The sequence below is a fragment of the Aquarana catesbeiana genome, linkage group LG09 (assembly GCF_042186555.1).
Source record: "Aquarana catesbeiana isolate 2022-GZ linkage group LG09, ASM4218655v1, whole genome shotgun sequence".
Classification (NCBI taxonomy): Eukaryota; Metazoa; Chordata; class Amphibia; order Anura; family Ranidae; genus Aquarana; species Aquarana catesbeiana.
This window is the reverse complement of record NC_133332.1, coordinates 239,482,335-239,507,980: the sequence shown is the minus strand read 5'-3', so window position 1 is coordinate 239,507,980 and position 25,646 is coordinate 239,482,335. Positions and strand designations below refer to the sequence as shown.

General features: G+C 44.5%; 1 protein-coding gene across 1 annotated transcript in view; it reads right to left on the bottom strand.

Moving 5' to 3' along the window:
* Positions 1 to 25,646, bottom strand: part of ZWINT (ZW10 interacting kinetochore protein) — a 55,706-nt gene that overhangs the window by 8,809 nt on the left and 21,251 nt on the right. The window contains exons 2-8 of the mRNA XM_073600009.1: positions 23,433 to 23,529; positions 10,257 to 10,374; positions 9,366 to 9,532; positions 5,232 to 5,252; positions 4,999 to 5,135; positions 3,011 to 3,170; positions 1,439 to 1,578 (exon numbers count right to left, since the gene is read on the bottom strand). Of these exons, the coding sequence (XP_073456110.1) occupies positions 1,439 to 1,578; positions 3,011 to 3,170; positions 4,999 to 5,135; positions 5,232 to 5,252; positions 9,366 to 9,532; positions 10,257 to 10,374; positions 23,433 to 23,529 (840 nt within the window). The remainder of the gene's footprint in view (positions 1 to 1,438; positions 1,579 to 3,010; positions 3,171 to 4,998; positions 5,136 to 5,231; positions 5,253 to 9,365; positions 9,533 to 10,256; positions 10,375 to 23,432; positions 23,530 to 25,646) is intronic.

The following is a 25,646-nucleotide window of genomic DNA, read 5'->3' as shown; positions in this document are numbered from 1 at the left end:
TTCCTCGGCGCCATCTTGGTACACCCCCGACTTCCTGTAGCGGCCTGTGGCGGTGAGGACGCTGCTGCGCCGCCCGGAGAGCGGTGGATTCGTTTGGGGGGACAGCCGCAGCCACCAGGGACCTAATTTAGAAGGTGCAAAACCCTCCCTGCTAGACCCTCTGCTGCTGAGGTTTTCGGCAGCGGTCGGCGGCGGCGGCGGCGGGGGGGGGGGGGGGCGCCCATCTATGCATGTATCCATCCCCCCTGGCGGGCTCCAGATTCTGCGGAAAGCCAGAGGGGGGTGCTTGCGGAAGCATACACAGGCCTAACAGCGGCATGGGGTGGGGATGACAGAGTCCTCCTGCAGCCTGGGGGGATGATTGCAGACCCCTCAGTAGGGGCGAAATCTCAGGCTTTGAGCAATGTTGCCCAGTGCTGCGCCTGCTCGCCCTCCCAAAGCCCCTTGGGCTGTATGGGATGCTGGCAGGGGGTCTCCTGCAACAAGCACAGAGACAGGTGAAAATAAAATAACAAACGTTCTTGCAGCTCCTGTGGGTCCGGAGGAAACACAAACAACTGAGGCACACAGGTAAGAGTGTGAAATTTATAATGGTGGACTAATGTGTTTCCTGTTTTAGGGAGGAGGAGCCTATCTCTCGGATGCTGCCCTGGAAGACGATTCGAGAAAAAGGCATTAACTGCAATCAATAGTACAAGAAAAGAGCACTAATAATGGGACAAGAAAAGCACACTGTATCAATGGTTGCAAGCGCACGATGGCCCATATCAGCAAGGTTAGAGGTAAAACACGGGGCCTAATATGCATGAGAATCTCGGTTGAGAAGGGAAGTAATAGAGTGTAAGAAAAGTTGCTGGGGAGGAAGGAAGAAAGGGGTGAAGGAGAGGGGGGAGAGCTGGGGGGGAGTCTCTCCCAAAGGGTTAAACAGGAAGAAATTGAGAGCAAGGTCCGGTCCACAGTCACCAGGGTATTGTAGGGGATCCAAGGATCCCAAACTTTGATAAAGATGGAGTGGGTGTTCTCTAGAATGGAGGCGCGCTTGTCGTTTACGAACCTGCCCATGAGCCTCTGACAAACTTTATTAAATTGAGAAACAGTTGCATGCTCTAGACGGGGTTTGCCAGGCAGCTAGGAACACGAACCCCACCAGCTTTCTTTTGCTCATAGTCAATGATGGGATTGGTTCATGCAAAAAAAGAGTCTCCCAGGGGTTTTGGGGTTAAAGTGATATAAAGGACTGCTCTGTTTATGTTCTATACCAGTGTCCAAAACCTAATTGCCTTGGGGGATCACATACCTTTTGAACAGAAATCCACCCTATACAGGGGTACTTTTAGCATTACAATTTGAATATCTTTATAAAACACCACACAGAACATTTGGTGCAATGATCAAATTGGGGACACAGAAGCTGAACAATGAAAAGGTGTAATATTACCTGTCCTGCAATGCTCTCATCTCTGCCAGTAGTTGGCCATGGCTTCTATACCAACACTGCAGCTCCAGGATAACAGATGTGATATGAGAGGTGGCCCCATGCTGTAGCTCTGGGGGTAGAACAGGCGTGGAATCTTCAGTCTGCAAAAACAATGCATCTCAATGTGTATTTTTTGGCCATTGACAAATGAGAAAGATCTATCCCACAGGATACAGCCTATCAAATCAGCAGGAACCATATCTAAATGACTACTGGCTCCTTGCTGAAATAAGTGTGGCTTGCTTAGCCCTGAAAAATCAGTCTCCATATGCTGTGGCTGCTCAATGTAGTCTGCGCATTTCTGTACCACTTTAAAGTGGATTTGATGTTTTGGGGGCATTTCGGGCTTGTAAGAAAACATTTAACCTGAGATTAGAATCCTTCTCTTACACTTTTCTCCATATGCCCAAATCATGAGGAGAGAAAGCTGGATATAGTGCTTTATCTTTTAAAATAACCGGTTTATTAAACGCCAAGTATAAAAACTACTCATATTTTCCTGGTGCTTAGAGGGCACCAAAGTGTAAAGAGCTATTTCCACGGTATGCTCACAATGCGCGCCTGGAAATACTGTCTTGTCTTTTACCCGCACTATGAGGACTGAACGCTTTACAGTTTGGTGCACTCTAAGCACCAGGAAAAGGCGTTTAATAAAGCAGTTGTTTTAAAAGATAAAGCACCATGTCCAGCTTTCTCTTTAGAATAGGGCATATGGAGAGAAGTGTAAAAGAGAAAGAAGATTCTCAGGATTGCCAGCAAAGAAGTGACACAGCATAGAACAGATCCCCAGAGGGGGACAAAAGCACATATAGAACATTTGTTGGTCTTATCCCCCAGGTGAGGGCACATCAGATCGAGGTAATTATCACTAGTGCAAGTGGATGACTGGAGCACATAATGGTGAACACTAATTAAAGAAACAGTCATTTAGATATGTGAACAAAAGCCTTTTTTTTTTAATGAAAGATGGAGCATTATGCAAACAAATGCATACCAAAAGGACACTTTATGGACTGTTGCATTGGTATTTTTTGTTTGTTATATATGGTTTGATATGATATGCTAAATTTGAAAAGTGCTATTCAAACAGATTTAAGGCTGAGTTCACAGTAGTGCGATTTGAGAGTGGGTTTCCCTGCATCCAATTCTCATGACAGGAAATGGTGACCGGCTCTCTATGGAGCCGGTTCACACATCTCCGGGTCGGCTACGTTTCAGGGCCCAATTCAGGCAAAAATTCAGCCCCAATACGGAAAACAGGGACACACCGGACCCCTGCTGCGAGCCACATCCCAGTCTAAAGGGATACCAACACATTAGCATTTGGTAGCGTGGCACAACTTTTGAATAGAATACTACCACGGCTTGGCGCTAAAATTTTTATTAAGTATTTGATACAATTTTTCCCACTGGGGAACCTCCCCCAAAATTTGTTACTGCTTTCTAGCAGCACAAAGACATTCAAAAAGCCTAAAATGTTTGAAACCTACATCCCCTTTGCGTTTGCCACATTGTTCATCATTTGTCTCTCACCTTTATGTGAAACTGTTCTTCTGATGTCAAGTGCACATTAATCCTCAAAGGGTCCACTGCCGTCTCACCAGCATACAAATCTAGAACCATCTTCTTGTCCTCAACTGACACCAGTGACATTCCCTGAAGTGTCCTCAGGAGCTCAAGGAGTGAAGAGTCCCTAGGACAGAACATAGATTGCAGATAAGTCTAAATCACTATATAGTGTGAACAAACATTTTAAAAGGATGTTAAAACAGTTTCTTCTCCATTTCAGACCAAACAAGGACACATCTCTTCTCCCCCCCCCCCCCCCCCCCTACCAAGTAAGGAAGCGGAGAAGGGATAGAGCCCAATTCAAAAAGTTTGTAAATCTCCTAGTTGAGGATACAGTCAGCAATGTACTTCTGTCCAGCTAATAAGTGTCAGACAGAACAGGAAGACGGGAAATCTCCCCACTAGAGACACAAATCGCAATTACTGTATGACCTGACAGATTCTAGTCCTTTACTTCTATAGAAAAAAAAAAAAAAAAAGGTTTTGGCTGCAACTGGACTTAAAGTGGAACTAAAAAGGCAAAACTTCCCCTTTTTTTGGATAGAGTATGGGAAGGGTTATACCTGTCTTTAACCATCTGTGTCCCATTGGGGAGATTACCTTTCAATTCCTGTCCCATAGCCAAAACATGAAGTAGCAGGAAATCCCTGCAAATTAAGGGAATTTGGGCCCCCAGAACTAGTGTCCCCAGCTGGTGCACGATAATCCGAGGGGGGGGGGGGGGGTGGTTTGGAGCAAACCAACGCCACCCCCCCCCCCCCCCCCCCCCAATGAGAGACAAGGCCGTTACACAAGCACCCTCACCCCCGAGGGGGAAATTAGTGCGGGGAATGCACTACCCCCGAACCCCCCCCCCCGCACGACGGACCTACCCGGGATGACACTCTGATCTCCCCTTCCTCCCCTGTCCGAGAGTTGGGGAGTGCCGGATGGATGAGCTGCTGTGAGTGAGCCATCCATGGTCAGTGGCAGCTGGTGGGTTGGTCTTCTCCGGCCGTGCTCTCTGCTCTCCTCCTTGGCTGGGGAAGGGGGGATTGGGCGGCACCCATAGGCTCCTAATGGATGGGTCGCCACTGCTACTGCCCCATTGGAAGAATTTCCCTCCATTACTTTTCTGGGGACAACCTAAAATTAGTGATTTTTTTTACGTTCACTTTTGATGAGAACAGTAAACAGGACAAATAGGGTGAAACTACGTGGGCTGTAATCTGATGGTACAATCACCTCTAGATGAACTAACAACTGTGTAGTACAAGAGCCTGCCTGACCAGATACAGATTGATTAGATCATTTAAAGTAGGCCCTCCTTTTAGGTGAATCTATTGGATTGTATGGTTAGATTGTATAGTGTATTGTGAGCTTGCTGGTCAAATTGTATTTTAAGTCCACTCAAGACAGTTCTCTGAGTGTTGCTCTTTGCATTTTATTTTAAAATATCCCAAAATTAAAAGAGAAATGTGATAGATTCTGACACCAATCAAATGCAGATAATGGAGTAGCCCTGTGGCCACTTCAGCCTTAGGCCTCATTTACACTTGGTTTGTCTGGAAAGCGATCTACGGTGGATCACTTTTGCGTTTTGAGTGGCAAGAGGGCAGCTGACAGGCATTCAGGGAGGAGAGAAGATACTATCGCCTCCTGGATGCCTGTTTTTTCCCCCTTTTAAACAGCCAAATGGGCTTTTTCAATGGGAATACCATGCCACAAGTGCAAGCCTAGTGTTTGGCTTGCAGTTGCGGCACAGCCCCATTTACTTGAATAGGGTATGCTCATCTGATGCAACAAAGGGATACATTTCGCTGTGCTGTGACACAAAGCATCATGACTACAGCATGTGTAGACCCCTGTACAGCTGCCTTTGTAAGTGGGGGGGGGGGGGGGGGGGGCCTAAATACTTAGCACAACTGCCTATTTTTAGTTTTCCACAACAGCTAGGGTAAAATAGGCCTTACTTATTAACAGACTGAATCCAGCTTTCCGCTGATTGCTCCAGTTTCTCAACTTCGACTTTTAGCTGCTGAATATGGTCCTGACACTTCTGTACCACCTGCTGCTGCTTCTGTAGTGCTTCCCCCAGCTCCTGTTTAGCCTGGGAAGAAACAAAAGAATAAAGGACGAGGTTAGAAGAGAAGATAGAGTGCAATATTAAAAAGAGACGAACATACAACAGGCAGAGCCAACATACCTGTTTTTCTTTAGTTGCTCTCTAGATGACAGAAGGACAGCATAAAAAAAAAAAAAAAAAGTTATTAAACATAATTTTCTTTAATGGGAGGACAGAGTCACTGTATGCTGGGTCAAGCCACTTTCTAGTTTACATCAATATGTAGGGCCTTGATTTAATCAAAATCATATTTAAAAAAGGGACAGCATTTCACACACACACACACACACACACACACACACACACATATATTTGGTAAATCTACTAGTATTTAACAAAACGAAAAAAAAAAACAAAAAAAAAAAAACACACACCAATAGAATTTAGAAAACGGTATTTTAGCATTTTCTGGGGAGGAATTAAAGCAAAAATGTGCTTTGCCCATTCAAGGTAAAAGAAGGGGTTTGCTTAATTGTTCCCTTTCCAGCAGAACATATTCCCCTTGCTTTGTTCTATCTCACCCTTGGGAGTGAAGACCTGTGTAAGCTCCTACTTGCTCTACCTAAAGCTTGCACAAGGCTGAGGACTATCCCTGCCACCAGCACTGCACAACATCAGGGCTGTCATAGGAAAGCGACAACGCAATTCACATGTTCCTTCATAGACAAATTATCTAGAATCCCAGAAGCTGTACAGAAAATATGGAATATGCTGTTATGAATGAGAAATCCTCTTGCTTTAGGGCTCATTTACACCAGACTATTGTGTGGTGTGAATCCAATGAAGTGCACTGCTTTGTTGAGGGAAAAAAAAAAAAAAAATTATATATGCAGTATGTCTACATTTTTTCCTAGTGTAAGCCAATACAATGCTGTGTGAGCTGGGCACATAGACAGCAATAGTATTTGCTCTGTCATTGTAGTAATTAACGCAGATCAAACACAGCCTAACACAACTATGAGCAGGCAGGCTCTTTGTTGCAGAAGAGACATGCGAGGTCTAGTCTGCAATAAAACACACCTACCTGCCTTCTTGTAGCATTCAAAACTAAGCTGCGCATATAGCCTGCCCCCTGTGTGCCAGGATGACCGACTCCTGCGCATGTGCAGGAGTGATGTCATCCCACGCCAGCCAAAAGAGTAGCACCCAGAACTGCAAAAAGGAAACTTTTTTACAAAGTGAGAGCCCTCTGCCTTGCAGTCTGTTAATTCTTCTTTGTGACACACACACACAATCTGGTAATAATCTCTTTAATTTTTTTTATAGGGGTAAATTCACTGAGAGCTAAACAGCAAATAAAATAACGCATGCGGTAAATCAGTTGTGAAAGTTCAATTCACTAAGAATTTGGCGTTCAATAACAAATGCGGTATTTTTCCGATAATTAAAGCCGTGTCTTTCCCCATGTGGAATTGTGTTGCCTGAAAATAGCTGTTAAGCGGTATTGCGCTCCTTTACTAAATCCATCTTGCCATACATTCATAAAAATGTTTTCTTTTTGTAAATATTTGGCCTACTGGAGCTGTTGAAAAGTGCTCTTTATTAGATTGTTCTAGGTTTTTGGCCCAAATCTGTGCTGCTGCCTATGTTTATATTGTGGAAACTAAAGAAAACGTGACTATTTTTAAACATTTTTTATGCTCCTATTCAAGTTTAACCTGTTTTAATGGTGCATATAACCAATTGTATTACAGTGGCCACTTCAAGAGGTCACTTCCAGCTGGAGTAATGGTCATGGTTTACATACTCAATTGTTGAACTTTTGTACACTTTTTTTTATACAAAGTTAAAATTTCAGTCAATGTTTGCATTTAATTTGCACTGCACGGCATTTTTTATTTATTTAATCAGAAACACTTGTATACTCATGATGTATAATGCCACATTAGTGTGCCCACTGCTTGTGGAATAAGGTCAACTTTGTGGGTCCTCTGTGGGTGGAATTAAACCCCTCCGAGAGTAGTATTGCACCCCATCCTGTGAGTGTTTCTGTAGGCTCTCGGTGGATGGAATGCCCCTGTCTGAGGGTTTGAATAGGCCCCTCTTTCTGGTACTGCACTGGTTACTGCCACCAAAAGGTGATGTTAAATATTGTGCTTTTTTTAATTCCACTTTCGTCTGTGAATTAGACTTAACAGATTACCGCACAATTTTTTGCTATATTTACCGACATTTTTTTTTTCCATTTACTGCAAACATTTTTTTAAAATGAATTGGACTTTACCGCATTACGCTCAGAATGCAGGGATCATACGTGCACTTCGCTCAGAATGCAGGGATCAGGGGGAGGGTGATATAGGAGACTGCTATGGGGGTGACCCTGCCCATAACAGTATCCTCTGCCCCCTTCACATCCTTACCCCCCCCCCCCCCCTTAGCAGTAATCTGACCCCAGCTTTCCTCCCATAGCAGTGTCCAACCCGTTAACACACAGGAGACCGGGAGGCAGCACAGTTCTGGACAGAGGGCATGAGCTGGCAGAGTCAATTTTCACCCTGTGACCTAGCAACCAATCACCAGCGGTTTAACTTAAACAGTTCTTTTGGCCGGCTCCTCCCCCTGCCCTCAGTCCTGAGCTGCGTTTCCTCCCGGTCTCAGTTTCACTGATAACAGCAGCGGAGGAGGCTGTGGGAGGGAGAGAGAGGACCGGGACACAAGGTGCGGAGGAGCCGAAAAGGAGGCTGGGAGGAAGTCAAGGACCGGTGTTCTGACATATACTGTCCTCCTATCGGATAGTGTCCGCTCCGTACTGCGCAGGCGCAGCGCTTGCGCAGTACGGAGCAGAAGGAGATGCCGAAAGTGTCCGAAGTTGATCAGCTGACCATCAGCTGTACACGGCACTTTGGCACTTGTTAGCGATGGCTGTGTAAGAGGGCCCCTCGCGGGCTCGCTTCGCTCGCCACGCTTCGGGCACGGCCTCGCTGCGCTCGGCAACTATTTATTCTCACTCTATGTCCACTTGGATAGTAGGGAATGAACCTGGACATAGGGTGAGAATAAAAGCGCAGGCGCCGTGTACAGCTGATGATCAGCTGTTAAACTTCGGAGACTTTCGGCGTCTCGTTTGTCCTCCGTACTGCGCCTGCGCAGTACAGGGCGGACACTATATGATAGGGGACCGTATTTGACAAGACACTGGCACCAAGAAAGTGGGGTCTTCGGCACAGGAACCTGTCCACGGTCTACCTGTCACCTGCAGGCGATCGACAGGTTGCCAACCCCTGATCTAAATATTATTATATGGTCCTGATGAAGTGAGTGTCCCTGTGAAACACAGATCAAACAAATTCATCGTTTGATCTGATCAGATCATTGACCAACAGAACAAAAAAAAAAAAAAAAAACACACACCACACACACCTTTACATAAACCAGTCTTAATTTGGTTCTCAAAGGGCATATTAAAAGTCCTGATTTAGTTTTACTAGGTTGGTCTAAAATAAGACTTCCCTCACTTTGGGAAGATTTCCTCTCACTTCTGGTTATGGCTACAAGACAGGATGTGATGGGAATCTCCCTATCAGGACACAAACAGCATAAAATAACCCAATATGGGTTCTATGCGTTCCTTACTGTATCCAAAATATTACGCCCAGAAGGTAGAGTTCAGGGTGCTTCTTAAATGTTAAAAGACCTACCTTACTTTTCTGCACAATGGTTCCATGCAGGAGCTAGGGCTAGAAAATCTGATCCTCCAATTCACACCCCCCCCCCCCCCCCCCCGTCCTACGAGGAGCAGCAATGATAACACAGAATGGGCTCTTAAAACCACAAGCCATTAAAAGCACCTGTCAGGTTCTCATTAAAGTGATTGTAAAACATTGGTAAGCTGGTAAGGGGAGGCTGGAAATTTAGGCTGCAGGTATATAAAAGGACATGACATGGAGGCAATTTCATGCTGCTGCTGCAGTAACATCTATGGAAGCTTAGCAAAGTTCATACAGTTGTACAGCATTGTGAGCCGAACTCTCCAATTGTTTCATATGCACACAACAGGCCAGGACTTTGCAGCCACTCTACAGCAGAATACAAGAGAACCTATGATCTCACATCTAACTGCAAAGTATTCTCTTCAAGGTCTGGTGTAGACAGTTGTCCTACATTTAAAATAGTGTATTTAATGACAGATTATGGTAAAACAAGAAAAAACCTGGCTTTATGTATCTAAATACAAATGTAACCAGCTAACATCACAAGCTTCTTTTTTGTCCTGACCTGGTCTTGGTACCTTTGAAGACTTGCTTCTAATTGGTTCTTCTTCTCCTGCAAAAGTTCAATCTTCTCGATCAGTTGGGGTAGAAGTTCCTCCACCTCCTTCACTTTATTCAGGTACTCGGATTTAAGCCCTTTCCACTTTTGTCTCACCATCTCTCTCTCTTTGTCTGAGAGAAAAGGGAAAAAAAAAAAAAAAAAACAAAAAAAAAACCACACAAGATAAAAAAAAGCTGCCCTTTCAGCAGCATTTCAAGCTCCTTACTTTGATTGCTTTCAGGCAGCTCTGCCACACTTAAATCGCTCACTTCAGGCAAATTCCTTCAATTTCTACTGACACATTCACCATGCTTACTTCTGGTGGCTCTCTCCCCTCGTACAAACTTAGGCCGCCCATAGATGATTCAAACCATATATGGGCAAGCTGAATGTACCAAGTTGATCGATCAAGTTTGAACAAGCAGCCCGCCAGATTTTACATGCGATTTATAGCAGTAGGTATAGCCACTAGCAATAATCACTGTCTTCTCCCAGTGGGGACTGCTCACCCCCCTGGTAGAATACAATGGCTTGACAGGAGGGATTACCCGGTCAACACTGTCCATGATGCTGTGTATGGTCTGCCTTACTCCTGGTTGCTCTTTGCACCAAATAGCTCTCTTCCCGTGTTCCCTCAGTTCAAAACCCTTTGGTGACTGACTCAACTCCACTTCATTCTTTTTTTCTATGGATTGTAAAATGCCGTAGTCTCCAACAATAAGCCCCAATTTGTTTCTGCTACAAAACTTTTCCCCATTGCCCCAAATTTAGATCTATACTATGATTTACAAATGCATCCTAATGCAACTATAAGTAGGATTAACTTGATGCCAGAAGAGGGATCAGGGGACTCACTTAGCAGTTCAGGATTGGATTCTTCCCAGCTAACAGTGCTGGCTTCTTGCAGGAACTCGAGCAGAAAACGCAGAACTTGCAGCTGGTTGCACAATATTTTTTGCTTCTTGCATCTTTTCTAAAAGACAGAGTGATAATGCAACATTAAAAATGTGTGCGACATCTATTAATAGTATTCATCTGTGATTCCTATTCTGGAAGTTCACATAAATGTAAAGAATGCCATTTGTGTGCGACTTAATGTGTAGAATATTCTGATAATCAAAATGGTCATGTATAGTGCATTTAAGTTATTACTGCAGATTTTATCTTACATCAAAATTTTAATATCCTTGCTCCTCTATGTTTTAGTATTAAATGTAGAAACTTGTACATTATCCCCTCGGGCCAGGTTCACACTGGTATGACAGTTGTACCACTTTGGATCTGACTTTGCCCTGCGACTTGAAGCCTGACATGCGTCTGACTTCAATGAACAAGGATCCGACAATACCATCTGGTATGAATCTTTAGGGGGAACTCCACGCCAAATAAAAAATTTATATATATATATATATATATATATATATATATATATATATATATATATATATATATATATATATATATATATATATATATATATATATATATATATATATATATATATATTTTATTCGTTTAAAAAACCGGCATGAGTTCCCCCTCCAAGAAGATACCAGGCCCTTTGGTCAAAACTCCCCCACACACTACACAGGTTTTTAAAGTAATTTATTAAGGCAGCTCTGTCGTCTCTTCTGATTTCTTCTCCCCTCTCCACTGACATCTTCTACCTCTGCCAGTTCTTCTCTTCACTGATGTCTTCTAGCCCTCTCCACCATCTTCTCGCTCTTTTGCTGGGTTTTCTCCGCTGTCTTCTTCCTCTGTTCTTCCGATGTTGACTCAATGCGCTCTCTCCCGCTCTAATGCTGGGTGCGCAGTGTGCCACTACTATTGACATGGGGCAGGGTCAATAGGTGATGTCATCCGGAGGCCCGCCCCTTATGACGGCGCATGATGGGGCAGGCCTCTGGTAACCCTGCCCCATGCCAGCATAAGTGGTGGCACACCGCACACCTAGCATTAGAGCGGGAGAGAGTGTCGAGTCAACATCGGAAGAAGAACAGAGGGAGAAGACAGCAGAAATACAAGTGAAGGTGCAATGTCTTAAACCCGTGAATCTCCCAATAGCAACAAGGTCTGTTGTAAATCTGCTAGTCCATGTGGAAAAATCAATAATATTATAAGAAAATAGTAAAGTCCAGAACACTTAAGGCAGCCATCATATAGGAACAGAAACCAGGTTCCAAGGTACTGCAGAAAAACACAAGGAGAGAGGTGCCTCGCTGTGTAGAGATTTTGAAACTTTAATAAAGCATACAGTTTATGAATTCACATTTAAGTGATGATAACAAGCATATCGGTCCCAGCAGAGATGAGTCCTGGTGACACACCTACTTCCTGCTCCCTCGATCTTCAACGCTCTGACGCTGTCTGTGTAGGTGTCCCCCGTTGCGGATGGAAGGCCAGCTGCTGTGGAGGAACTCAAATCTCAGAACGAGGCGTGAGACGCAAAGCAGGGATGGCAGCAAGGGATGACCTCACTCCTAATGGATGAGTTTCGCGAGCATGCATGCTGCAATATTCCGGCAAGCCGCGCTCCTTTCTCAGACTTCAATGAGGGAACCATTTGGGGTCATTATAAAGAGGAAGTGAACAAGAGAGGGGAGGGGAGTATAACTCAGAATAGGCAGCACTAATTAATATGTATGGAAAAGCAGTCAACGAACAATAGATACACATACAACTGCAAATCTTAAAGCAGGGTTCCCGCGACCATTCCCATTTTTTTTTTTTTTTTTTAAATCATTCTGACACACGTACAATCATAAAGTGACACTAACTGTTTCGGTTGTTTTAAGCTGCTGTTGTCCGTTTTCGTTTTAAATAAAGATTTATAAAACTCGATCGTGGCCGTTCCCATGTTGCTTGTGGGCATATGAAGCCCACAAGCATGGATTTCCGGGATCTGGTGAATGCTGAGCTCCCAGCATTCACCGCGCATGCTCAGTGTTTCAGGGTTGCCATCACAACGGGCGGGATCGAAATCCCACGAGAATTCACGCAATGACTCCTGGGAATAAATGACAAGAGCTCCCAGGAGACATTGCAGGAATAAAAGGAAATTGCGTAATACCCGCAGAGAACTAAGACAGGAAGCAGAGATTAACATTGAAAAAACACAGGTACAAAAAAAAAAAAAAAAAAAAAAAAAAAAAATTTATATATATATATATATATATATATATATATTTTACACACACACACACACACTTTATAACTGAATACAGTCATGGCATGTGATTGAGCAAAAACTTGTAAAAAATAGGGTAGAGCTCCGCTTTAACCACTTCCGGAGCGCCGCACGCCGATGTACGTCCAAACTTTGCCAGCAGATATCGTTGTTATGGCAGCAGCTAGCTGCCATAACCCCAGTATCCCCGTTTTTATGCGGCGGTCGGCTTTCTGATAAGTGGTCCCTGCGGCGGATTCGCCGCGAGATCACTTTTATCGATGGCGGGAGAGGGGGGCCCCCCCCGCCGCGATCCGGTGCCCTCCCTTTTAAAAAGGACTTTTTAAAATTGCGTTTTAGTGTAAATATGAGATCTGAGGTCTTTTTGACCCCAGATCTCATTTAAGAGGTCCTGTCATGCTTTTGCTTTTTTCTATTACAAAGGATGTTTACATTCCTTGTAATAGGAATAAAAGTTACTTTTTTTTAAACCGTGTAAAAATAATACAAAAAATGTTTTAAAACCCCCCATCCCGATGAGCTTGCGCGCAGAAGCGAACGCATACGCGAGTAGCGCCCGCATATGAAAACCGTGGTCAAACCACACATGTGAGGTATCGCCGCGACCGGTAGAGCGAGAGCAATAATTCTAGCCCTAGATCTCCTCTGTAACGCAAAACATGCAACCTGTAGAATTTTTTAAACGTCGCCTATGGACATTTGAGGGTAAAAGTTTGACGCCATTCCACGAGCGGGCGCAATTTTGAAGCATGACATGTTGGGTATCAATTTACTTGGTGTAACATTATAGTTCACAATATAAAAAAAAAAAAATTGGGCTAACTTTACTGTTGTCTTATTTTTTTTAATTCACAAAAGTGAATTTTTTCCAAAAAAAGTGCGCTTATAAGACCGCTGCGCAAATACGGTGCAAAAAAAAGTATTGCAACAACCGCCATTTTTTTTCTCTAGGGTATTAGAAAAAAAAAACATATATAATGTTTGGGGGTTCTAAGTAATTTTCTAGCAAAAAAAAAAAAAAAACAAAAAAACCTGTTTTAATCATGTAAACATCTAAAATCCAAAACAATCCAAAGGTTTTACCTTTCGTACTGAAAGATTTTTGGCCATGTCTAATGAATTTGCAGGTCTTGCGGCACTGGTACATTCCTTCAAGTGGTATAAGGACTGGCTTAGTAGAGGGAACTGAACTGGGTCTGATTTTACTAGGAGCAATTCTGCTTTTTAGATTTGGCGCTCTACCATAGTCATCCCTTTAAACATCCTAGGGTGACTTGTTTTGAGGTTTGGATCCTATCCAACAACAGGATCCAAACCTCAAAAACAGTCATCCCCGAACATCTTAGGGTGACCGATCGTAGAGCACCAAATCTAAAAAGCAAAATTGCTCCTAGTAAAATCAGACCCAGTTCAGTTCCTTCTACTAAGCAAGTCCTTATACCACTTATAGGAATGTACCAGTACCGCAAGGCCCTCTGCAAGACATGCAATGTCGTTAGAAATGGCCAAAAATCTTTCAGTACGAAAGGCAAAACCTACCTCCTGAAAGAGTTTTGCTCAGACTTCATGGTATATGGGCTCACCTGCCCGAGCAGCCTAATTTATGTGGGCCGCACCATACGAGCCTTGAGAACGAGGTTTGGGGAGCATAGGAGACTAATTGAAGGAGGGACTGATCCACATAGCGTCCCAAGACATTTTGCTGAGACCCACCAACACTCTACCAATGGCCCACAAGTGTGGGTCATTGAACGGATACCCAGTTCTTTCGGTCGCCAAACGCTTTAAGAAACTTTGTGCCAAAGGGGACTTGTTGATGTTGATATGCGGGAGTGCAAATTGGGGTGGTTCACGGCTGTTCACGGCTGGGGGTTGTTGTCTGTTTGAAAGACTAAAGCTAATCAAAGTCCTAAATTGAAACGGCCAATCAAATTGCTCAGCCATTCAATATTTAGTGAATATAACACGGCATTCAGTCTATAGGTTGTAAGTGAGGCCTGTCTGTGTATGGGGTGAGGCTTGTCTGTGTATGGCTGGGAAGACACAGACCTAGGAGATGGGTTTCTGAATTATATTTCCTCTGTCGGATTTCTTTGTCATCTGTGGACTTTGGACTTTGTTCTGTGTTGGAAGTCAATAAAGTGCATCTCTCTGGAAGAATTGGGTTGCTGCGGAAGAGTACTTACATCATCATTATAATAATACCTAAATATTAATTATCATACCCACTCTACATCTATACACCCATTAATATACCCAATCACTACAACACACACACGCAAATCTTAACAGATAAATGCCTGAATACAAAGTTAATAAAAAAAAAAAAAAAAAAATAATCAATGAAAGCATTTCTTAATTGGCTATTAAATTTATAATGGGCATATTTTATACATAAATTAGGATATTACAACGTGTGTGTGTGTGTGTGTGTGTGTGTGTGTGTATGTGTATATGTGTGTCTATTGTTCCTTGACTGCTTTTCCATACATATTAATTAGTGTGGCCCATTCTCTGAGTTATACTCTCCTCCCCTCCCTTGTTCACTTCCTTTATAATGATCCAGAATGGTTCCCTCATTTAAGTCCGTTGAGAAAGGAGCGCGGCTTGCCGGAATATCGCAGCATGCATGCTCACGAAACACATCCATTAGACACATCCACGTCATCCCTTGCTGCCATCCCTGCCTTGCGTCTCACGCCTCGTTACGAGTTCCTCCACAGCAGCTGGCCTTCCATCCGCAACGGGGGACACATACACAGACAGCGTCAGAGCGTTGAAGTTCGAGGAAGTAGGAGCGTCACCAGGACTCATCTTTGCTGGGACCGATATGCTTGGTATCACTTAAATGTGAGTTCATAAACTGTATGCTTTATTAAAGTTTCAAAACGTCTACACTTAGAGGCGCCTCTCTCCTTGTGTTTTTCTGGAGAAGACAGGAGAAAAGACCCAGCAAAAGAGCAAGAAGGTAGCGGAGAAGACAGCGGACAGAGGGAGAAGAACCGGAGAGGGCTACAAGACATCAGCGGAGAAGAAACGGCAGAGACAGTCAGTGGAGGAGGCAGAAGAGCTGGAGAGGGAAGAAGAAATCAGGAGAGACGACAGAGCTGTCTTAATAAATTAAATTAATTTAAAAACCTGTGTAATGTGTTTTATTTTTGATGAATGGGTAGGGGGTACAATGTACCCCATTCACATAGGGTGCGGGGCCAGGATCTGGGGGGCCCCCCCTTGTTAAAGGGGGGATTCCGATAACCAACGGCCAGTGTTGTCGGGAAGAGGCCCTTGTCATCAACATGGGGACAAGATGCTTTGGGGTGGGCATGCGGCCTGGTACGATTCAGGAGGGAGGGGGCCGCTTGCTCATCCCCACCCCGTTTCCTGACCTGCTGGGCTGTGCGCTTGGATAAGGGTCTGGTATGGATTTTGGGGGGACCCAAACGCCGTTCTTTCAGTGTGAGGATTCCCCTGAAAATGCATACCAGACCGAAGGGTCTGGCATGCTCTTGGAGGGGGAACCCATGCTTTTTTTTTTTTAATTTGGAGAGTTCCCCTTCAAGATCCTCAGAGCACAAGTCGCATGCCAAAGTCGGGTCGGTTAAGAAGGCGATTCGACTTCAGTGATATTCAATGGGCTGAAGTAGGATCAACTTGAAGAGGGGGGAAGGAAATGGGACTTTGTATGAATCATGTAGCCAAGAAGATGACATGACAGGGTGTGTCTGGTAGGTAGTACATAATTATTAAGAACCACATATGTTACATAGTAGCACAATGTATAAATAGTAGATAAATACAATGTATTGTATCCATACAAACAACATGATAATGGCATAGCAAGGCAACATGCAAGTTCATATTGTAAGCTCTAACGAGCAGGGCCCTTTGATTCCTCTTGTATCAAATTGTAATGTAACTGTAATGTCTGCCATCATGTTGTAAAGTGCTGCACAAACTGTTGGCGCTATATAAAACCTGAATAATAATAATAATAATAATAATAATAATAATAGCAAAGATAAAAACCACACTCTTGTGTCTCCATAGTATAGAAATAACATCTTGATTAAATTGGTACTCTCCAGTAAGCCTAGCATATGTAATAGTGATATGATAATGTTCTTGAATTGTATTCAAAAGGGGTATCCGATAGCTTGAAGCAATTCGTGACCAACGCCACTCATCAGGAGCAGAGAAAGGCAGGAGTCTAAAAATAATAATATTGAAGATCACTATGGTGTGTGAGTAATTATAGCCGGTCAAACTAGGGAGAATGAGACGGTAAAATTAAATTGTATGTATGTATTTCCTGTCGCATCATGGCAGCATACACTTTGGGTTGTGACTCCGCCCCCACAACCTGATAGGACCACATAGCTATAAATTGTAGAGAGGGCCCCCGCCCCAGTATTCTCTTATTTTTCCTCACCTGTCAGGACCAAACGGATTAAGAAGCAACCCCTTACCGCTTCGCTCCAGCCAGGTTCTAGCCTCTCCTGGGTGGAAGTCCTTACCTGTACAGCCTCTAAATGAGCTAGATGGAAGGAACCCCGCTCTGGTGATCTCAGGGGTATGTTGCGGCTCCAGTATAAGCCTTAAACAGGCTTAGTTGTTGTGCATTGGTCTCCAGAATCTCTCATCACTGTGTTTGTTTTTCCTGGGCATTGTAGTCCCTGTATGACCCCCCCACAGCGCGCTGAGTATTCTCGGCGCTTCCGCAGTACACAGCCTCAGGGCGTCCTTTCGTTTTTGCCAGGCTCCAAGATGGCGCCGAGCGTTGCGCGTGGCTACTGCGCGAGCGGGACGTGACCTCAGCGGCCATGGCGGCAATTTTAAAAAGCTCCAGTTTGTCATTCTGTCCTCCTCCTGCTTCCTGAAGGTATTCTGACTGCATTTTCAGCTTTGCTTGCACTCTTGATGTACCCCCCCGGGTAAGTGTCTTTATCTCCATGCACTTTGTCTGCTTTGCATGCTCTTACCTTCCTGTATCTCTCTCAGGTGCATCACCTTTCTTTTCCTATGGAGGCCGCTGCCCCAGCAGATCACCATCAGCCTAATAGGTAAGGGGGGGGGGGGGAGATTCCCATTGGTAAGTAGTGAAGATCGAAAAAGAGAGCAGGATCGTACTAACGTTGCCTAATTGGTCAGCCCTATCAGATCCTCAAGATCGTCCAAATCAAGGCGAAGAGAGACCTCGCACAGGAGAAGCCGCTCTGGCCATAGACACAGCCGCTCATGCGGAAGAAGTCACTCAGGCCACAGGGGAAGCCGTAGAAGGAGTCGATCCTACTCAAGGCATAGCCGTTCCTACCACAGAATATCCCCTGCACGTAGACACCAGTCTCCTGTGCACCCTTCCCGCCCGGCAACGCTTGCTGGGTATGCGGGGCCACAGCCCTCCCAGACAAACTGGCTTGTCGCAGATGCATTGATGAGGCCACCAGGGAGAAAGAGCTGGATTCCATAGAACCTACTGGAGTCTCTACTCCCGAAGTGGAGTTTACAGCCCAGAGCGCCTCACCTACCCATCCCAGTACATCAAGGGAACAAGAATTCCCGTCGGATGATGAAGAGCTGGAAGCATCAGCTGGATTAGATTTTTCGCTTATAGAACCTTTCGTTAAATCGGTCAAGGAAGCGATAAACTGGAAGTATTTCCCAAATCTCAAAAGAGTCCCGGAGGCTTTCCCGTTCATCGATGAATTAGATGAGCTGATTAAAGAGGAATGGCAAAATCCAAAAAAAAAAAATGATTAGTCTATCCAACAGTCTTACCAAATTGTACCCGCTTAAGGAACCCAAGGCATCTCCTTTGGTCTCCCCTCCAGTGGTAGACACATCTTTGATGCATCTAGCCAGACACGTGACGCTCCCCATTGAAGACGCAGTGACGTTCAGGGATGTGCTTGACAGAAAGGTCGATACAGATCTTAAAAGGTCTTACCTATTTGCAGGAGGCGCCTGCAGACCAGCAGTGACACTGGCTGCGGTCGGGAAAGCCATTTCCAGTTGGTCCTCTGGTACCGCAAAACTCATCGCCGAGGGCGCAGATCAAGAACAGATAATTAAGGCTCTACAAGAACTTAGCCTTGCAGGGGATTTTGTGGCGGAGGCTTCTGTGGACACTATTAGATCCACATCAAGGTCCATGCTAGCCGCTGTAATGGCCAGAAGGGCGCTATGGCTTAAACCCTGGTTGGCAGATCCTGCCTTAAAATCCAATTGGTGCCAAATTCCGTACGACGGAGTGAACCTCTTTAGGACAAAGCTGGATACTGCAATTTCTAAAGTGACCGGCGGGAAGTCAGGTTTTATCCCATCGGATAGAAGACCGAAACAGAGGACACCTCCCTTTAAACGCAATCTCCCGGAGAGATACAGGGATGCAAAATCCTATAGACCTGGGAAAGAATACAGAAGAAGTTGGAAGAACCCTCAGACGTCCTTCCTCAAATTCCAAAAACCCAAAACCCCTGCCTCCAATGACCATAAGTCCTTTTGAAGGTACGCCCGCCCAACCAGCGGTAGTGGGTGCCAGACTCACAAAGTTCAAACTGGTTTGGGCAGGAATGATAAAAGGCCCATGGACAGTGTCCACCATTCATTTCAGGCACAGGTGGTCATTCAAAGGTCGTCCCCCAAGGGATCTATTTTGCGTAACCAGGCTCTCTCCTTCCCGAGAAAAAAGGCAGGCTTTAGTCCAGTACATTCAAGATCTGCTCCAAAAGCAAGCGATAGTGGAGGTCCCGCTATCACAAAGAGGCAAAGGTTTCTACTCCCCACTTTTCTAAGTAAAAAAGAAGTCAGGGGATTTTCGTCCAGTCTTGGACCTAAAGAGCCTCAACCGTTCAATCCGGATAGAATCGTTCAAGATGGAAAGACTACAATCAATCCTCCAAGCAATAAACCGGGGAGATACATATACCTATCCACACCGAATTCCAAAAATTCCTTAGTTTCACCCTAAACCATCGGCACTGCCAATTTCGAAGTCTCCCATTCGGGATTTCTACCGCACCCAGGACATTTACAAAGGTCCTATTACCCGTAATAGCCCACTTGAGAGAAAAGGGACTAAGGGTCCACCATTACCTGGACGGCATCCTGCTTCTCAGACAGCCAGGGGTCTCATCCAACATCGGGAAATTCTCCTCTCCACGCTGCAGTCCCTAGGGTGGCTGATAAATTGGAAGAAACGCAACATCCATCCCACTCAGAGAATGGTCTTTCTGGGGGCCGAGCTGGACACCAGGGTAAACACAGTGGAGCTTCCACTGGAGAAAATCCCTCTCAATATAGAAGGTGAAGAGGTCAATCTCAGCTACAACGTTACCAGCCAGAGCATGTCTCAGTATCCTGGGCACCTTATCATCCACCATTCCAGTGGTCCAATGTTCACAATGGAACTCGAGGCCCCTCCAAATCTCCTTTCTGCGTCAGTGGAATGGCACGACAATGTCCCAGCCGATCTCCATCTCTCAGGAGGTCAAACAATCGCTACGTTGGTGGATACGACCTCACAACTTGAAATGTTGCAAGCACATAGTCACACCTCATCAAGAGACGTGACCTCAGATGCCAGTCTGGAGGGATGGTGGGCACACTATCAGAATTACGCAGCTCAGGGCCGCTGGCCATTCAGAACACAGGACTCGGTGTCAAACATTCTGGAGATGAAAGCAGCATTCCAGGCTCTCCTGGCCTTCAGTCCTCACTTGAGGGGGAAACCTGTGAATGGACAACAAAGTGGCTGTCGCCTATATCAACAGGCGGGGGGGGGGGGGGGGGGGCACCAGAAGCAGGTCCATCCTGTTCTAGAATGGGCACAGCTGAACCTGTCAGACTTGAGGGCAGTTTATGTTCCGTGGGTCCAGAACATCTTGGCCGACTCACTGAGCAGGAATGTTGCCTCCAACAACGAGTGGTCTCTGAGTTCCCAAGCTTATGCTCTCATATACCGGACCTGGGGATCACCGGAGACAGACCTGGCGGCAACACCAGAAAACACAAAATGCCAAAGATTCCTGTCAAGGATTGCCTCCAACACCCCTGGGATTTCCGCCTGGGCTACATCTTTCCTCCGACTCCCCTTATAGCGAGATTCCTCCTGAGGCTCAAGAAATCAACGGCATTGGTAGTAGCAGTAACTACTTTTTGGCCGAGAAGGCCATGGTTTACTACCCTCATGCAGCTGAACATGGCAGATCCCCTGCTCCTCCTGTTATTGTCGGACCTGTTCTCCCAGGGCCATCTACTTCACCCGAACCCGGAGAAGCTACATTTGACTGAAAGGGCTAGGTACTTAGAGCAAGGCTGTTCCCAGAAGGTGGTGGACACCTTACTCCCTCTCAGTTGTTCTGGAAGCACTAAGGAACCTTTTTTCCCGCTTGAGAACATCTCCCTCTGGGATTTAACACTAAAGGTTTCGTTCTTAATAGCCATAGCATCGGCTAAAAGGGTGTCAGAGGTGCAAGCTCTACTGGCTAGTGAGCCATATCTGATTGTCTATCCAGACAGATTAGACTGAGGCCTTCGGATCGCTTCATCCCCAAGGTATCCTCATCCTTTCATCTCAACCAGGAGATTAACCTCCCAGCACTTATCACGGATAGGGGCGATCCTCACCCATTAGACGTCAAAGGTAACGTCTTAGAATATCTCTCAGCAACCGAATCCATCAGAAAGACGGAAAGTCTCCTAATCATCCCACATGGATTCAGGAGACGTCAAGTGGCATCCTCACGCACTATTGCTTTATGGCTAGTAGAGACCATCAAGAAGGCCTATTCATTAAGTAACCATCAGATACCTGAGGGCTTAAGGGCACACTCCACCAGGGCAGTGGCAACCTCCTTATTCTGCTCGCTTATCCACAGTGGATTTCCGAAGATCCGTTATCCAGGCCAATTCTACTATTCTTTGTTAATAAACTTAGTTTGCATTCCCACCCAGTTTTGCGAGTTATTCCCCAAAGTGTATGCTGCCATGATGCGACAGGAAAATGGAAAAATTTATACTCACCTTTCCGTAATTTTCCTTTCCTGTCGCATCTTCATGGCAGCATACAATCTCCCACCCTTCTGAGGTGATATACACAGAATACTGGGGCAGAGGCCCTCTCTACAATTTATAGCTATGTGGTCCTATCAGGTTGTGGGGGCGGAGTCACAACCCAAAGTGTATGCTGCCATGAAGATGCGACAGGAAAGGAAAATTACGGAAAGGTGAGTATACGATTTTCCGTTTTTCATACCTACATGTAAAAACATGGATCTGGGTGCAAGCATGGAGAGCCGGAGGCCGGTCGCAGGGTATGCTACATCAACTCCCGGGGCTGAGGACCTTTCTGGCTCTCCATGCTTGCACCCAGATCCACGTTTTACATGTAGGCAAGTTCTGCCTCCAGCAGGAATATTGTTTTTCTGCCTACAATATTAAATGTGGCCACTAGATGGAGCCCAGAATAAATTTGCTGTTTTACAGAAACTAGAAACTGTTCAGCTTTAATAAAAGTTCCCATTATACTTACAGTCTAAGAAAAGGAAAACCAGTGCATCCTGGGATCTCAGACTTCATCTTAGAGACTGGAGAGAAGGAGCCAGCCATCAGAGCACTAGAACTTCCTCTAAAGGCAGCATCGCTGGCGAGAATCACTTACTGCTATCTACAGCCTAATTATTCATCGTCTTTTCTGTATACATTTCATTTCATGTACTGATTATATGTACTTTGAATCAGTTTTTCCTAATAGCTTCAAACACCCTGTGTTTGTCAAAAAACCTGCAAAGATTACATTCAGTCTGGCTTATTGCACAATATTGCACAATATTGTCTTGCAATAAATCATGCTGCAGTTGCGCCAACCTGCATCACAGGACACGTCGCCCAAAAGTAGCACCTGAACTATTTTTTTGGGCGTCATGCGTCCTGGGATTGCAGCAAGCCGCGTAACAATCGCGGCAGACCCACACTGCGATATGAGGTGTCATTCAAATGAGTGGCCTCTCAAATGTGAGTCTCGCGTTTTGTCAGTCACACCTCGGCACTGTCAAAGCAAAATGCTGAAGTGTGAATGCAGCCTAAGTGACCAATTGGACGTATGCTTGGTATTGCTTGTGTCCATTTCCCAGTACTAGTGGATTGGGTAGGTTCTAGTGGGCCTCAAGTGAAGGCCTCCATCAGTTTTAACCTTTAGCCTCGGTTCACACCAAAGGCGGCACGACTTGCAGGTCGCCTCACCGAGGCGACCTGCACACGACTGCCGGGGCGACTTGCAAGACGACTTCTGTATAGAAGTCTATGCAAGTCGCCCCCAAAGTAGTACAGGAACCTCTCTTCTAAGTCGGAGCGACTTGCGTCGCTCCGATTAGAACGGTTCCATTGTACAGAACGGGAGGCGACTTGTCAGGCGGCTAGGTCGCCTGACAAGTCGCCCCCGTGTGAACCGAGCCATAAGGCTGTGTTTTTTTACCCTTGTGTCACATACAAACGACAGTTTGTTGAAATGCATCGCCCCACATGGACTATTGCAAGACCTGTTGTAATTGTTGCACCATGTGGTATACCATAATTGGGTTTTTGTAACAAGGGTGTAGAAGTTGTTTGATCAGCCAAGATGTTTTATACAGGATTATTTGAATAAAAGAATTTGATATTTTAAATGATTTTGAAGTTACTTTTGACTGTACATATTCAGTCTATGCACCTATAAAGTCTCAATCACTATGCTGTTTCTTTTGATTGCGCTTGTTATAAAGGATGCTGGCACATTGCAGCATTGAATAATATGCTTTCATGAATGTTAAGATGCGACGCACTTTTATTTAATTGAAATGATTTCTTACCTTAGAATAATGAACCAGGACTTTAGCTGAGACTTCATCGCCCTCCTCTTTTTGGTGAAGATTTAAATGTGGTTTACTGGCAATGGAATCCAAAATCCTGGAACAAAAAAAGAAAAAAAACAAAACAAAACAAAAAAAAAAAACAAAAAAAAAAAGGGAAGAAAGGAGGAGTGGTTAGATTGGTAGGGCAGCTAGGAAGAATGGTTCTGCCTTCAGTTTCATACATGAGGCATTTGATGTGATGGTTACGCATTTGACACCTGATAAGAGGAACACAACTGTTCCAGCTTCATCAAGTAACCAAGTAGTGGATTTTGAATAAGGCGACAACCCTGGAAGTTAAAAACAACTCAGCAACAGCAAGTCACATGGTCTGCTAAGGGGTTCTGCTTAGGGGTCGTTTACACCAGCCGCTACATTGCAACACAACGGCTGGTGTGTGGCAGAGCCAAGATCAGTGCAGTGATGGTGTCCGGAGCTTTCCACCCTTTCCTCTTTTTTGGCCGCCTCCATACTGGGCACTTTCACCCCCTTCCTACCCAGGTCAACTGTCAGCTTTCAGTGTTCCTACACTTTGAACAATTACTCAGTCATGCAACACTGTGCCCAAATGAACAGTTTTTTTTTTGTTTTGTTTTTTTAAGATAGAGCTTTCTTTTGGTGATATTTAATCATTTTTTGCTATATAAAAAAAAAGTGAAGAAAAAAAAAAACAAAAAAAAAAAAACAATGTGGTTTGTTAAAGTTTTGCAAATAAATCATCTTTCGTCAAAATTTATGTCAAACTGTATGCTTTTACATTTCTTTGTTAATAACCCAAATTGGTATGTTATTTAGTCTGTGCGAAAGTTAAATAGTCTACAAACTATGGTATAAATATATATTTTTGAAAATTGATCAATCCTGATGTACTGACTGCCCATCTCATTTCTCAAGGCCATATAATGCCAGGACAGTACAAATACCCACCAAAATTACTTTCTAAAATAAAAGGAGTCGACAGTCCAAGGTATTTAGTAAGAGGCATGTTCAGATTTTTGTAGTAATTTTTTGGAAAATAAAGGAATTAAATGAAAAATTTAATTTTAAACAAATTATTTCTCACACACAGCATAGGCATACTTATAATTACAAATAAAAACACATTCTGCTACTCCTTCGAAGTATGGTGATAACAAATGAGACTTTACTGCCTAGATGTATAGAGGGGCCCTGAAATCCAAGGAGCACCTTTGGGCCTGCAAGGAGCATAAATTACACATCTAACTTCCCGACTACCCATCACATTTTGGAGCACCAGGACACCAGAAACACCCACAAAATGACCCCCATTTCGGAAAGCAAACACTCAAGGTATTTTCCTAAAGGCATAGTGAGTCTATTGAAAGATTTAATTTTTGCCACAAATTTTTGAAACACAGGAAAGAAATTTTTTATTTTTTTTTAAACACAGTTCTTACAGACACAATCCAGAGCGGCCGATTCTTCCTCTCCAGATAGTCCTGTGTCCATATTTATACAGTCAGCCAAAGATTGCTGTGAGCCATGAGTCTGATCCCGCTCTGTGCATTGATGTCCTGCATTTACTTTAAAATAGGAGCTCCAGTCTCTCTCTCTTGCGCCCCAGCCCCCCCCCCCCCCCCCCCCCCCAAAAAAAAAAAAAAAAAAAAAAATTATGAATCTCGTGGACACAGAGCAGGGCTCCATAGCAAATATGAATGCCCCCATAGCAAGCGGCTTGCTATTTGGGCACAGCAAGACATGCCGGAGGGGGATCCAAGAGGAGGATCGGGGCTACTATGTGCAAAGTACGATTTTTTTTTTTAAATAAAAAAAATTGAGCCTTTGGAATCACTTTAATGTAAAGAAAATTTAAATCATTTTTTGAGCCACACAGAACTTAGCTGATGATTCACTAGAAATAAACCATCTATACGTGTGCAGCAACCTTTGGGCTAGCCATAGACTGCTGTTATCTAAAAAGAGAGGGGCCAAATTATGCATTATACATACGCACACAAGCTTGTTTAATTTAGGCTTGGCTCCCTTCCAGCCCCTTTCCACATAGAGGACAGGCCTGTCTTGCAGCACAGCTAATATACAGATGTCATCAATGACTCAGGGGTGTTTAAATCTTGTTTTCTGTCTTCCAGATCACAGGTAATCCTTTGAGAATCCTGGCTGGGCTATTATCCTCACACCAGACTCTAATCA